Source organism: Neolamprologus brichardi, chromosome 3 (genome assembly GCF_056152115.1).
Source record: "Neolamprologus brichardi isolate AB-2024 chromosome 3, ASM5615211v1, whole genome shotgun sequence".
NCBI lineage: Eukaryota > Metazoa > Chordata > Actinopteri > Cichliformes > Cichlidae > Neolamprologus > Neolamprologus brichardi.
Window position 1 is genome coordinate 21,891,266 of NC_142106.1, and position 15,219 is coordinate 21,906,484.

The 15,219-nt window shown below is 39.9% G+C and overlaps 4 protein-coding genes and 1 pseudogene across 4 annotated transcripts; 4 read left to right on the plus strand and 1 right to left on the minus strand.

Annotated features, from left to right (window-relative positions):
• Positions 1-495: 495 nt before the first annotated feature.
• LOC148103893 (histone H4-like) lies at positions 496-6,665 on the plus strand. The gene is made up of 3 exons (XM_087834823.1): positions 496-514; positions 5,469-5,692; positions 6,594-6,665. Exons 1-3 carry the CDS (start codon positions 496-498, stop codon positions 6,663-6,665), a joined length of 315 nt encoding a protein of 104 aa, XP_087690949.1.
• LOC148103894 (uncharacterized) lies at positions 575-1,969 on the plus strand. The gene has a single exon (XM_087830495.1). The coding sequence runs from the start codon at positions 575-577 to the stop codon at positions 1,967-1,969; it is 1,395 nt and encodes a 464-aa protein (XP_087686621.1).
• Positions 6,666-10,868: 4,203 nt separating the features above from the next.
• On the minus strand, positions 10,869-11,336 carry LOC148103895 (histone H3). Its single transcript, XM_087834762.1, has one exon. It carries the CDS (start codon positions 11,277-11,279, stop codon positions 10,869-10,871), a length of 411 nt encoding a protein of 136 aa, XP_087690888.1. The 5' UTR covers positions 11,280-11,336.
• A 632-nt stretch (positions 11,337-11,968) lies between these two features.
• LOC148103896 (protein BUD31 homolog pseudogene) lies at positions 11,969-12,809 on the plus strand (annotated as a pseudogene).
• Positions 12,810-13,941: 1,132 nt separating this feature from the next.
• On the plus strand, positions 13,942-14,980 carry LOC148103897 (histone H2A-like). The gene is made up of 2 exons (XM_087838234.1): positions 13,942-13,976; positions 14,545-14,980. Exons 1-2 carry the CDS (start codon positions 13,942-13,944, stop codon positions 14,915-14,917), a joined length of 408 nt encoding a protein of 135 aa, XP_087694360.1. The 3' UTR covers positions 14,918-14,980.
• The last annotated feature ends 239 nt before the right edge of the window (positions 14,981-15,219 follow it).

Here is a 15,219-nt window from a genome sequence, read left to right on the forward strand (position 1 = left end):
CTCATCCTGGTGAAGCAAACATTTGGCTTCACATTACAATTCTGACTGTAAAGGACAGGCTTACAAATACAACAAATAAACGGGATTTGTTTTTGTACTTTTAGCCTTTAGTTTCATGTTTAATATTAATAATACATTTTAATTTAGCTTGAAAAGTTATGCTAGACTCTGGGTAAAACGTTAAGAGGGTGTCTGGTTTTTGTTACTAATGTGGACACTTAGGTTTAGTTTCAATTGATTAATTATGTGAAATAAAAATATGAACTCGACTCGGGCATTGTGGGTGCGATTTGGTGAGAGCCTCCCTTTGGTTAGACTTAATTTGTCATTAACAAAAGACATGATTTCCACATAGAGAATAGAAGAGAGGGCGGAGCCACTGAGCTTCGAGCCGTCCAGCTGTTTTCTTTTACGTCCGCCGAGCACACATAATAAAACGGCTCTGTGAGGTAGAACTCCATTCGTCTTTGCTCGTTCAAAGAAGAAACTGTAACCATGAGTGGAAGAGGCAAAGGTGGCAACGTTGCCTGAGTTTATCCCTTCCCTTCTGCTTGTAGCCCTTGTGTGTTTAAACATGCCCCCTTATGTCCCTTTACCCTATGCCTCTAAATTTGGCAACCTATGGGTAAGGTTGAAATATGGTGGAGGCAACGATCCACCCTCTCGCGATTATGTGGCGGAGGAACTCCTTTTCCAATCTTCTTGGGTAAACCCGCAGGACATCTATTCTTTCATTTCGCTACCCAATAGAAGAGAGTTTGAGTTGTGCTTCCTTCAAGAGGCCCCCTTACGACGGTTTTTGGAAATTCACCATACCAACTTAAATCACCCTAAGTGGAAGGAATGGTCTGTAGAATCTCCAGTCCAGCTAGAAGTCACAACAATTGTGGTGAAATTTTGGACAGGAAGAGTTCCAGACCAGGATATTGAGCTCTATCTACAAAGGTACTGTGAAGTCTTACAACCTCCTATTAAGCCGGTTGACAAATTCGGCCTATGGTACGGAGTAAGAAAATTCAAAGTACGAATGCGGAGAGATGAAGCAGGTCATATCGTTTCCATCCCTAACTCCATCTCTCTGGGCCCTTTTAATGGGCATATCATATATCCTGGACAGGCAAACAGATGTTTTGTTTGCCAAGCTCTAGACCATCAAGTAAGAGACTGTCCCACCTGTAAGTGCTGGAAATGCGGGGAGTTGGGTCATAAAGCAAAAGAATGCCAAAATGACAGCGAGTGTTCCCTGTGCGGACTGAAGGGACACACCTTCTTTAAATGTCCCAAATCTTTTGCAAATATAACTAAAGCCTCCCAGCAGCCCTCCACGAGTGCTTTTCACACAAACCTTTCATCCACCTCAGCGCTGCTAGTAGCTTCAAATCCAACCCCGCTACAAGAAAGGCTCACATATGGAAATGTGTCCTTAATAAATCCATTGGCTGTCTCTGAAGATGTTTCAGGACAAGAACCTGGTAATTGTACCACAACAAATCTTCCAGGAGTAACAGAGCCGCAGACAGACAACAACAACATAGGGGAGGATTTGATGCTCTCAGGACAACTCGAAGAAAGAACAGTAAAAAGTGGAGAAGAACCGGAAGACCAATCCTTCTCACAAACCTCTGATGTGGAGTGTGAGAGCGATGACGAGCGAAGGGAAAGCGAGGAAGACAATTCATCAGAAAGCTACCTAAGTTCAAGTGATAGTGAAGAATCACCCATTTCGACTCCTGTGGAGCTTTCTTCTACGGATAATTCAGCAAGACGAGATGATGCGGATCCACAAACAGGGATTTTTCTAAATAAACAGCATCCCGCAATGGAGGAATTGGTCAACGAAACAACGAAAGGAGGTAGGAAAAGAAGTGTCTCGACGACGTCTTATAGCAGAGATAAGAGAAAAGACGATCGATCCAGCCCTTCGCAAGGTAATGTTGAATCTACAATGTTCCCTCTCTCTACCGAATAACCTCCTACTACAAAAAAAAAAAGTGTATTCTTAAAATAATAACATGGAATGTTAGAGGGTTACAATCAGAAAGATATAGAAAAAAGAAAGTGGATTATTTATTAAAGCTAAATTATGATATTCTATGTCTACAAGAGATGAGACTGAAAAGTGACAATGATATATCTGCACTAACTCAAATGTGGTGTCCGGGGCACTCAATAATTTCAATCGGAGAGGATAGTGCAGATGGAGTTGGTATCTTTTTTAAAGACTCAAATGTGAACATAATAAAAAGAAGAGACATTATCCCTGGAAGACTTCTTTTAGTTGACTGTTTTTATCATGGAGAGAAGATGCAGATCATCAATGTTTATACTGCACCTGAAAGGACAAAGAAAATGAGGCTGTTAAAAAAAAAATGAAGCAGCTCCTGGAAGTAGGTTTTAATTTAATAATATGTGGCGATTTTAATATTGTAACGGAAGAAAGTGATAGAGTTGCTACAACGCCTTTTAAGATCAATCGTGAAGGTAAATTTTTAGCGCAAGTTTGTACAGATGCTTCCCTTAGAGATCTCTATAGAGTATTACATCCCACAAAGATTCATTTTACTAGATTTGACACAAATGTCAAAACTAGAATAGATAGGATCTATATTTCTTCTTCAATACGCGCTCTTAATTATGACACCTTTATGACTGATCTATCTGATCATATGATTGTTAAAGCTACAATGCAGTGTGGTCTTGACTATCATAAAAGCTATTGGAAATTAAATACGGCATGTTTGAGGAATCTAGCGCTAACACAAGAACTAAAATGTGAAATTAAAAAAATATTGCAATTAAGAGTTCTGGTAAGTTCTGAGATAGAACTGTGGGATTTGCTTAAAAGCCGATTGAAAGATTTCTTCAAATTCAAATGTCGGGAGTTAAATCATGCCAAGAATATGAAATATAATGAAGATGTAAAAACATATATACGTCTAAAATCTAAAAAAAGAAACGAAGAAGAGGAACATCAGATGGATGAGTTGAAAAAAGAAATAGAATTGGTAAATAATGAGTTATTATTTAATATGCAGATAACAGCAGGGTGTGATAGAAATGGAAACACTGACTTTGCGATTGTCTCTGGTCAGAGGAGACGTGGTAGCAACTTTATCCCCTCTATTAGGGATGGAAGCGGAAAATTAACCGTCAATGAGAGCGAAAAAAGACATGCTGTCAGAGAACAATGCTCATCCATGTTTTCTGCATTACCTTCAGACAGTAATGCTTTACGATCATTGTTAAATGTTATTGAACCTCTTGAACTTTCTGTTTTTGATCCACTCCTTGGAGTGATAAGAAAAGAAGAGGTTACAGCTGCTATAGAGCAACTGAATAACAATAAAACTCCAGGTCTAGATGGTCTCCCAGCTGAGTTTTACAAGTTGGGTATAGAGGAAGTAAATGAACTTTTAACCTCAGCTTTGAATTCAGGACTTGAAAAAGGAGTATTATGTGACTCTTTCTATTTTGGTCTGATGTGTTTATTATATAAAAAAGGAGATAAAACTGATATAAATAATTATAGACAATTAACAATAATGAACGTTGATTACAAAATATTAGCTAAAATAATAATGAACAGATTAGAAGATATATTAGATAAAATTATTGTGAAGGAACAGACATGTGCTATAAAGGGTCGCCAGATGTGGGATAATCTGTGCACCCTGAGAGAGGTAATATACTCCAGAAGAGACTCTGACCTTTTTATTCTTGGCTTAGATCAAAAGAAGGCATTTGATTATCTCTCCCATTCGTATATATGGGCAGTTATGAAAGCCTATGGGATGCCGGACAGTTTTATCGCCATGGTAAAATTGTTATACAAGAAATCCATCATACAAGTCAAGGTAAATGGAAGTTTGACCGAACAATTCCATGCGTCGTGTGGAGTGAAACAGGGATGCCCGCTAAGCGCTGCTTTGTATGTCTTAGCCATCAATCCTTTATTGAAACTAATTAATAAAGACACTAATATTAAAGGATACTGTTTTAACGATGGCTATAGAGTAACAGCTATGGCTTATGCCGATGATGTTACGGTTATCATTAGGAACCAGGACGAGTTGGACAGGTTACTTTTCCACCTCAAACAATATGAATTGGCATCAGGTGCAAAATTAAACCCAGAAAAAACAGAAGGCGTGTGGTTTGGTTCCTCATTACAAAAGCCGAAAATAAACATACAAGTTAATGATGAAATGAAAGTCTTGGGAATTTGGATCAACAAAGGGGACCCCTGTTTGTTAAACTGGTCCAAAAAAGAATGTGAAATTAAAGAAGAAGTAGCTAAATGGGAAAATAAAAATACTAACTATAAAGCGCGAGTTAATATAGTTAAAACCCATATAGTATCCAAACTTCTTTTCCTTGCCACGGTTTTTCCTCCTCCTCATAAATCACTTTTACTTTTAAACAAATTGTGTGTTAAATTAATATGGGGAACAAATCGTGAGGTAACGAAACGAATCTTGATGTACAAAAGCAAAGAGTGTGGTGGATTGGGTGCGCCAGATCTCCGCATCACTTTGAGAATTCCGTTTATTAAAAATGTTTTTAGCGCTCTTAATAGGGGAACTCCGTGGATTAGAGGGAATGTAGCACAATGGAAAAAATTAAAAGGTAGGGCTAGATCAAATATACCTTATTATAAGCTTGTTTTTGGCGACACTACAGAACAATGGAAAGACTTTAACATTAACTGGACACAAGTATGCACTAAACAAGTATATAATACAATTAACAGTAAAAATAATGAAGGACAGATAAAATATAAAGGCGTGGGCGTAGAAGAATATCCGTTAATAGTCAAAAATATCTATGACAAATTAATATCTGAAAATATGAGAGATACAGTGTGGTTGATCTCGGTTGGACGCCTCCCCGTTAGAGCGGTGGTTCAGTGGAGCTGTTACGTTACCACCAAAGAATGTCCAATGTCACGATGTGCCGAAGATGAAACCCTTGAACATTTACTGTTATCCTGTTATAGAACAGTAGAGATTAGACAACAGATGACTAAAGTGGGGTTTGAAATTGAAAACAACATACAAGCTATAAAATATAGTCTGTTTAAGGAAAAATGTACGACAGTAAAAGACGCCTCTTTTGGCTTATCATGTGTGTCATTAACACCCTCATTTGGAAAACCAGAGCCAAGGTGGTCATTGAGCAAAAAATGATAGATAGTGTGGCTGTGTGTAAAAATATTCTTGCAGACCTGAGAAGGAGGAAAACTTTAGAGCAAAAAAAGAATAGCCCTTTACCTTGGGATCTTTTGAAAATATAATCAATGTTAAAATGTTTGAGTACTTTGGGGGGGTGTAAGTTAACTTTTGTATTAATGTATCTATTGTAAATTATTATGTGTATTGCCAAATATTTTGATGCAAAGTTTTTATGTATTGTTGCTTGTGAATTTGCCATGAATTTTGAAAATAAAGGCTTTAAAAAAAAAAAAAAAGGTGGCAAAGGACTCGGTAAAGGAGGCGCCAAGCGTCACCGTAAAGTTCTCCGTGATAACATCCAGGGTATAACCAAACCCGCTATCCGCCGTTTGGCTCGCCGTGGCGGAGAGAAGCGTATCTCCGGTCTGATCTACGAGGAGACCCGCGGTGTGCTCAAGGTGTTCCTGAAGAACGTTATCCGTGATGCCGTCACCTACACTGAGCACGCCAAGAGGAAGACTGTGACCGCCATCCACTACAGGTCACTCCCCCGGATGTGTTACATTCTTCTCTTGGCAATGTTTGCTTTTCTTCTCATAAATCTATAAATACCAAAATAAGATCTCTCTTTCAGGATGCAATGGTCTCTGTTCCATCAGCCATATTTTACTGGGCCAATTTTGTAACAGATATTGAATGGAAAAAAGTTTGGACTTTACCACAAAGGTTTTTCTTAACAAACAAAATTAAAGAGATTTCCTTTAAGTTGATTCATAAGTTTTACCCTACCAAACAATATTTGTCCAAATTTATGGCTGAAATAAATGTAAATTGTACCTTCTGTCAAGAACAACCTGAAACAGTTTCTCATCTGTTTTGGTCATGTAAATTTACATGTAAATTCTGGAAGGATTTCCACAAGTTTATTACTGACTCTGTTCTCCCTAATCTTCAACTATACTATAAGGATGTTATCTTTGGCTATTATAATTTTAATTATAATTTTAAAGACAAGGACAATGATGCTTTCTTCTTTATAAATTTGGTTTTATTTTTGGCAAAATTTCATATACACAAAAGCAAAGTCCTCGGCAGAAAGCCTGAACTTCTTGTATTAAAAATGGAACTTGCACAATATATAAGGACAATCTCCTCATCAGAAAACACTAAGGCTCTCAAGACTGTTAACATCTATAACCGATTGAAACTGCTAACTTGATTTTGGCTCTTGCAAACTTTTGTTTATTTATGTTCCCCTTAATTTATTTTATTTTTTGTACTCACTTTTGTCTCACTGTGCTTGTCACTCTCTCTGTTCCTCATTGTACTACCACAATGTCATCTTTTATGTGATCCCTGTTTTACTTGACTGTATGTCTAAAATGTGATAAATAAAGTTTAAAAAAAAAAAAAAAAAAAAAGACTGTGACCGCCATGGATGTGGTGTACGCTCTGAAGAGGCAGGGCCGCACTCTGTACGGCTTCGGCGGTTAAACTCATTCGTCCTAATCCAACAAACGGCTCTTTTAAGAGCCACCCACTTCCCTTTAAGAGCTTTGTTCTGCGATCTTGTTGGTTTCTTGCATTGACTGTAGAAAACATGGACGACGCGACAGCTCCCCAAAAATGAAGACAAAACGTCTCTGTCGCCTCCATGTTAGCGGATGGGACTGGGGTCAGACTAAAATAAATTAACTCTCCTTGTATAATTTTTTTTCCAAAGACTCTTTCTTTTGTTATCAATAGTTCCCATTATGCTGATGTCCAAGGGGTCTTCTTTCCCATAAGTTTGATTCTAACTCCTACCGCGGTGATGTTAAATTGGGGTGAAACGTCATCATAGCAGCTTTGACTGAAAGCTGCAGTCACGGAGGAACTTGCGTATCTCTGTTCGCGAATAGCAGATAGAGCGTAGGCTCTGAGAGGAGGGCCAGCGTTTACGCTACGAAAACACGACCGAGTGTTTTAACCTGACAGCCTGAGGTGTTCTTCAGTAAACTGGACTACCCGACAGAAGGACCCGAGGCCCCGCTGCACTTTTTCGGTAAGTTAAACGTGTTTGTAAGCTAATCCGTAACTACCGTCCTTAGCTAGCTCCTGAGACCTAGCTAGCTAAAATGAGCACTCGGCTGTCAGGGTTCGTTTAGCTAATCCGTGCAGGTGAATGAATTTACACCGACTAAAAAAATCAAGAGAAACGCCCCGGGCTGCTCAGTCACTAATTACTGTTATTGTACTTTTATTACAAGTATTATACTGTAAAAGCAACAGGCTGCACCCTGCTTCAGCTCCTGTGCAGAGCTGAATATTAAATATGTGCAAACAACAGCATGTTTTCAATCTTTTGCCACATCTGTAAAGAAAGTAACAATTTTTTTAAAAGCTTGTACTTCAGTAACTCACTATGGATTAAAGTACTGTAATACTGAAAAAAATGTAAGAGAAGAACTTCAGATCCTTAGTGTGTGAGGACAGAAGAATCAGCTTTATTTCAATTTTGAGGGATACAATTTATATCTGAGTTTGATGGTTCTGTTGTCTTTGTTATTACAGGAGCTGCCCTCAGATTCAGACCTCAACACCACCCAGTGACAGCAGACAGATCATCCAACATGTTCACATGTTGGATGATCCACACGTTGATGATCCACACTGTTTTGTTGATAAAGTTAAAGATAAAAAACAAAAAGATTAATCACTCATGTAACTGTGTCACTATATATCAGCATTAACAGGACCTCAGTTTGGTGTTTCACAAAGCTGCTGATCTCAGACCTGCACAGCTTCAGTTTTAAACACCTGATGTACTCAGCTGCATGAAGAGCACGTTTGAGTTTCTCTAACACAATTAAATAAAACCTGATGAAGGTCAAAGGTCGTCACTTGTATCTTGAACTACAAACTTGTCATCTGGAATTTTTTCCAGGTTTTTTTTTTTTTTTTTTTTACACAGTGTGTTATTTACCATAAAGTGATTAAGAGTTATTATTAACAATAATAAAAAATTATGCACAAAAGGAATTACTAATGCAAAGTAAAGTGTTTTTTTTAATCTATGTTTATATATAAATATATGCGGTAGCCCCTGGAGACAAAGCATGTACAAACTCCAAAACACATTTCTAGCATTAACTGAACTTCCAAAACAGTGCTACCTAGATCACTTAAATTACACAAATGAAAGAATATGTGTATTGTTTGTGTATTTATACACAAGCACTCATATATATTTAAATAATTAAAAAAAAAAAAGTTCATTTACCTGTTACTACCACACACCAAATCCGGTCGTTGGTACTTGCTGGCTTGTGTAGCCACTAGGTAACAAAAGCTTAAAACTGCGCCTAGCATCCTGGAGCACTTCTGTTGTGTTTGTATGTGTTTTGGAGTTCGTACGTGCTTTGTCTCTAGGGTCCACCGTAAATATACTTTTATTTATTCACTCCACATAAAATGTAATAAATAAATCATATATTACAAAAACCAACTATTTACAGTTCAGCTTTTAACTATTTACATTTTAATCTTTTTCCTTTTAAACAAATTTAAAGTGAAACAACACAAAACACTGCAAACCACAACACAATTAAATATAAATTAAAATATGAAAACAAAAAGAAGATGCACATTCTCTGTTATATGGGCCTGCATGAATAAACTTTCTGAATCCTTTATCTTTTGCAAAAATCCGCATGAAAATAGTTGTGGATGATTACTATACCATTCTAATGTGACGTTGTTGTCCCTGGCTCTCTTTCCCTCTCTCTTCCCCCTGCTCTGTTCCTGTGCTACTGAGAGTGTAATTACCGCCCTCCCCCCTCTTCCCAGCACAAAGCACAACCCACAATCAGTGAAGCGGGAAGAAAAGTGCGAGAGAGAGAGAAAGAAAAAAAAAAACAACCCACGGCTCGCGATAAGGAGCCGGCTCGCGTCGTTCACGTCAAAGATCCGGCTCTAAGAGCCATTTCGTTCGCAACCGACACATCACTAGTGCTTATGTAGTAGGTCTTTTTTTTTTTTTTTTAAGATAACCAACCCACCTTTGATCTAGTACAGCAGGGGTCCCCACAAGGGCCGGTGTCCCTGCAGGTTTTAGATCTCACCCTGGATCAACACACCTGAATCACATGATTAGTTCATTACCAGGCCTCTGGAGAACTTCAAGACATTTTGAGAAGGTAATGTATCCATTTAAATCAGCTGTGATAGATCAAGGACACATCTAAAACCTGCAGGGACACCGGCCCTCGTGAACTGGGATTGGGGACCGCTGTAGTAGAGGGTGGACATGAGTGGATGAAGCCCTATGAAGCTTTTGAAGCCTCTTCCTGATGTGTGCCTGAAATTTTATTTTCATCAACATGCAACATGTCTGTTTAAACTGCAAACAAAGTATCAAAGGAAACTGTTAATGCTCTGTGATGAAATAACCCCCATCGCAAACAAGAAGTTTTGCCAGGTTGTCTACGTTGACATGCTTCCAGGTAAAAAAAACAATAGCTCCTTTGAGGGAGCAGATCAGAATTACAGAAAATACACCACACACAAAGTGTGTTTGCATGTAGCTCACAGCTGTGGCTCGCTGTTGGTCTAAATCAATCTGAGACCTAAATGAGAGTTTGTAGTGATTTATAATTATAAGTCTGAATCTCTTTAATCTACTCAGCTGTCTTTTTTTTAAGTTTTAGTGCAAGTACTTTAAGGAAAAAACAATGAGACAATGTTCATGTTCTTACTACACAGATTTCTGTTTTTACAGCACGTTTATGAAAAGAAAAGTCTGGGTAATAACTTTACAATTTAAGTCAGTCAGATATTCATGCAGTAAAACAACTAAATGTGTTGCACATACTGATAGACGAACAGGGCTGGCCCACTTCAGTTCTAGTGTGAACATGACTTTGACACCTATGGATTAAAGATTTAGTTTCATTACTTTAATCAAGTGTACTCTCAGAGGTTGTGAGTGGCTCTTACAAGAGCCGTTAGTCGGTTGAGGAAAGTGGCTGGACTTTATTTAGCTTTCTCAGTCTTCTTGACCTGGATGTTATGCAGCACACCACCCTGAGCGATCGTCACTCAGCCCAGCAGCTTGTTCAGCTCTTCGTCGTTGCGGACGGCCAGCTGCAGGTGGTGGGGGATGATCCTGGAAAGGGCGTAGATTTGGTTTTGCCATTGGTGGGGAAGCAGGGCACGGATGAACCCTGCCCTGCTTTTGTCTGTTTCTTGATAAAAAAAAAATATATATATACACACACACACTTGCCTACATATGCTGTTCTACATGCTTTTAAACCATTTAAAATTAAAATTCATAGTTTTATATGTGAATTACTTAATGTTAAATTACTATTGAACAAATGATTGACTAAGTATTTTAGACTTTAGTTTACTTCAGCCATATTCCATATTGTCCAAAGCACTGAAATGTGATGAGCTTTGGAAAATATTACATGAATAAGTAAAGAAGGGAACCATTTTAGCATACAACAATTCATGCTAAAGAATGAAGCAGTTTTGTAACGGAAGTTAGTGAATTCCATGCTCATGCCGACTGTAGTTTCTAGAATAGAAAGAGCATGAAGATTTAAGTGAGAGTATGAGATTGATATAATACTACTGCTACCAAAGAAGCGAGCTCTTGGTGTGAGTGAGGTGGCTCTTAAAAGAGCCGTTGTTGGTAGGAGAGTGTGCAGCTTAAGCCCTCTCTCCGCGGATGCGGCGAGCCAGCTGTATGTCTTTGGGCATGATGGTGACCCTTTTGGCGTGGATGGCGCAGAGGTTGGTGTCCTCGAAGAGTCCGACCAGGTAAGCCTCGCTAGCCTCCTGCAGAGCCATAACAGCAGAGCTCTGGAAGCGCAGGTCGGTCTTGAAGTCCTGAGCGATCTCGCGGACCAGGCGCTGGAAGGGCAGCTTGCGGATGAGCAGCTCGGTAGATTTCTGGTAACGGCGGATCTCTCGCAGAGCCACGGTACCGGGCCTATAACGATGAGGCTTCTTGACGCCTCCGGTGGCCGGGGCGCTCTTACGAGCGGCCTTGGTGGCCAGCTGCTTTCTGGGGGCTTTGCCGCCGGTAGATTTACGAGCGGTCTGCTTGGTTCTTGCCATTCTTCCTCAGTTTTCTTTTCCTGTGATAAGAGCAGAAAATGTAGCAAACAGAGGAGACTCGCTGCTCTTAAAGTGTGTGACGCCTCAGTGTGTGCTGCTCATAGGGCTTTGGAGTTGACGTCACGCCGCAATGCATTGTGGGAGCGCGGCGCCATGTTCGGGGTCTACGAATCAAAACAGACACTGTGTTGGAACGATGACGACAAGAATCATGCTTAAAAGCAGCTCCAAAGAAAACGGACGGTATAGAGACCGATTGCGTCCAGAGGCGAAGCAGCGGTACTTGAAAAAAAAGAGTGCATCGCAAATCTGGACCCATATGAAATACGGCAGTGGAGTAAAGACCCAGACGACTTACCGTCTCTGTCCTAACCCGATATCTTCATGTATCTTGTTTGTGGCAAGCTTATTCCCGTGCCGATCGTAAGATCGAACATTGCAGCCGACCACACAGCAAGTACGAACCATGGCTGTGCTTTTGCTCCTTCGTCGCTTGCGCTTAGACCCCGAACATGGCGGATCAGGCCAAAATCCTTTCCACGCCCACCCCCGTGACATCACGCTCCAAAGCCCAAAGAGAAACGTCCATTGATGTGCGCGCTGCCGCAAGCCTCTCTGCGATTGGTGCGTGACAAAAATGCCCGCGCTCTGCGGAAATATAACCGAAGCTTTGAGCTGATCGGGCCACATTTTCTCTTAATCTCGATACTACGAAGAAAAGAACCTGTCAAACTGAGCGGTCGCGGAAAGGGAGGACGCACCTGAGAGGGGCTCGTAAGACAAACAGGAAAATACTTAGAGCGTTTTGTTGCATTTTTAGCTAAACAGAGACAAAATGCCAAAAGTAAAGAGGAGTCTAAAGCCTCCCCCAGACGGCTGGGAGCTCATCGAGCCCACTTTGGACGAGCTGGATCAGAAAATGAGAGAAGCTGAAACTGAGCCGCACGAGGGGAAGCGAAAGGTGGAGTCCCTCTGGCCCATTTTCAGGCTGCATCATCAGCGGAGTCGATACATCTATGACCTATTCTACAAAAGGAAAGCCATCAGTAGAGAGCTATACGAGTACTGTATAAAGGAAGGCTACGCAGACAAGAACCTCATTGCCAAGTGGAAGAAGCAGGGCTACGAGAATCTGTGCTGCCTGCGTTGCATCCAAACACGAGACACCAACTTTGGAACCAACTGCATCTGCAGAGTCCCCAAGAGCAAGCTGGAAGTTGGAAGGATCGTTGAATGCACCCACTGTGGATGTAGAGGATGTTCTGGCTAAACCTTACTTGTATTTTTGGACTTATGATTTTTCTGTCAGAACCTTGAAGCAACATTATCTTTTTGGATTTGCCTTCATGTAAAACAATCTGTCATTTTCCCATCCATTAAGACTGGTTGTTTCTGGGTCAGGTCATTCCAGCAAGACAGCCACTGTGGAGGTCATTTCTAATGTGCTTGTTTCATTTAAAGTGCTGTGTTTAAATTTGCTTAAGATTCATCACTGTTATAGTGCAGTTTTAAATAAAGTGTTTCAGATTGTCAAAAAAAAGGCAATTTTTTGATTCTGTTTCCCATTCCTACTTATGGCAAGTAATGAAAGCTTATAATTTCCCGGATCAATTTATTTCCATTATTCAATTAATTTATAAAAAGTCCCTAGTGCGAGTTAAGGTAAATGGAAAGCTCTCATCCCCTTTTAGTGCTGAGTGCGGGGTTAAACAAGGATGTCCTTTGAGTCCTGCGTTATATGTCCTTGCAATTAACCCCTTATTGAAAAGGATAAATAATGATAAACGGATTAAGGGATACATCCTTGATAAATCCCATAAAATCGCAGCTTTGGCATATGCAGATGATGTGACGGTGTTAATTAGGAATCAAAGTGAACTGTCTTCAGTTATGGAGATATTACACCACTACGAACAGGCATCAGGTGCCAAGCTAAATCAAAATAAAACTGAAGGGGTGTGGCTTGGACATCAGACCAGACAACCTAAAATGACAATCTCCCTATGTAGGGAGATTAAAATTTTGGGAATATGGATTGACAATACTGACTGTAGTTTACTAAATTGGAATAAGAAAGAAAATGAAATCAGAATAGAAATTATGAAATGGGAAAATAAAGATACAAATTATAAAACACGTATTAATATTGTAAAATCACACATAGTTTCAAAACTTCTTTTTCTTGCCACAATACTTCCTCCTCCGACGAAAACTGTAATGAAAATAAGTAAAATGTGCATTAAATTTATCTGGGGATCCAATCGCGAAGTGACTAAGAGAAAAATTATGTACAAAAGTAAGAAGCACGGAGGATTGGGAGCCCCAGACTTGGAGATTGTTTTGCGAATCCCTTTTATTAAAAATACCCACGGTGCAATTTCTCGGGGTGCCCCGTGGGTTCGAGGGAGGGAGGAATTGTGGCATAAAAAAAGAGGCAGGGCCAGAGCGGGCGTACCATACCACAGACTTATGTATGGAGACTTATCAAACCAATGGGAACATTATAGTCTAAATATTCTTCAAGATAATACGAAAAATATTTATAAACAAATTAATGAAATTAAAAATGAAGGTATGATTCAATATAAGTATGTAGATAAAGATGAGAATCCTTCGATAGTTAAAAATATACAAGACAAATTATTGTCCGAAAGCATGAGAGATGTGGTATGGCTCATCTCGCTCGGGCGCCTCCCTGTGAGGGCAGTGGTCCAGTGGAGTTGTTTTGTCACCACTATGAAATGCCCTATGGTAGACTGTGATGAAGATGAGACTTTGGAACATCTTCTATTGGACTGTTATAGGACAACTGAGATAAGGCAGAAGATGACAGAAATTGGTTATGATGTTGATGCTAACATTAAAGCAGTTAAATATGGTTTGTTTAAAGAAAAAATGGGTGATGACAAAAGGAAGCTCTTTTGGTTAATAATGTGTGTAATAAACACCCATATTTGGAAAACCCATACCAAAGGAGTGATAGAACAAAGGATGATAAGTAGTGATGTGGTGAGTAAACATATCATTACAGATCTGCGGAGAAGGAGAACAATGGACCTGAAACTTGGAAGTGTTTTCCCCTAGAATGTATTGAAACTGTAAGTTTTAAAAGTGTTTTGTGAACTCAGATGCTTGACTTTCCTCCTTGTTTTCTTTTTTCCTTAATGCGTAGTATGTGATCATGGTTTTGTATATGTAATTGTATGTAAATTATATATGTAATTTTGTATACTTTAAATAAAGTGTTTAAAAAAAAAAAAAAAAGAAAAACCGGAGGTAAAGCCAGAGCTAAGGCTAAGACCCGCTCATCCCGTGCCGGGCTTCAGTTCCCCGTGGGTCGTGTCCACAGACTGCTGCGCAAAGGCAACTATGCGGAGCGTGTGGGAGCCGGCGCCCCCGTTTACCTGGCAGCTGTGCTCGAGTACCTGACCGCTGAGATCCTGGAGCTGGCTGGAAACGCAGCCCGCGACAACAAGAAGACTCGTATCATCCCACGTCACCTGCAGCTGGCTGTGCGCAACGACGAGGAGCTCAACAAGCTCCTGGGGGGAGTCACCATTGCTCAGGGTGGTGTGCTGCCCAACATCCAGGCTGTGCTGCTGCCCAAGAAGACCGAGAAGCCCGCCAAGGCCAAGTAAGCGCAAAGCGCTCGGCTTCACCAAAAACAAAGGCTCTTTTAAGAGCCACACACTTCTCTCAAAGCAAACATTCCTGTCTGTTACTGTGTTTGTAACAACTTGTGTACAGGGAAATGTAGATTATGCATCTTGATTTATTTTCAAATGTACATTAATTCATGTCATCTTACATAATCAAATCCACCTTCAAAATATACTATCATGAGTGCTTAAGCAGTGTCTTTTATTCACAAGACAAAAATAGAGGGTCTTAATATAAAGTCAAAATAAAACAAGCTCTCATTCTCTCCTGCTGTGTGGTT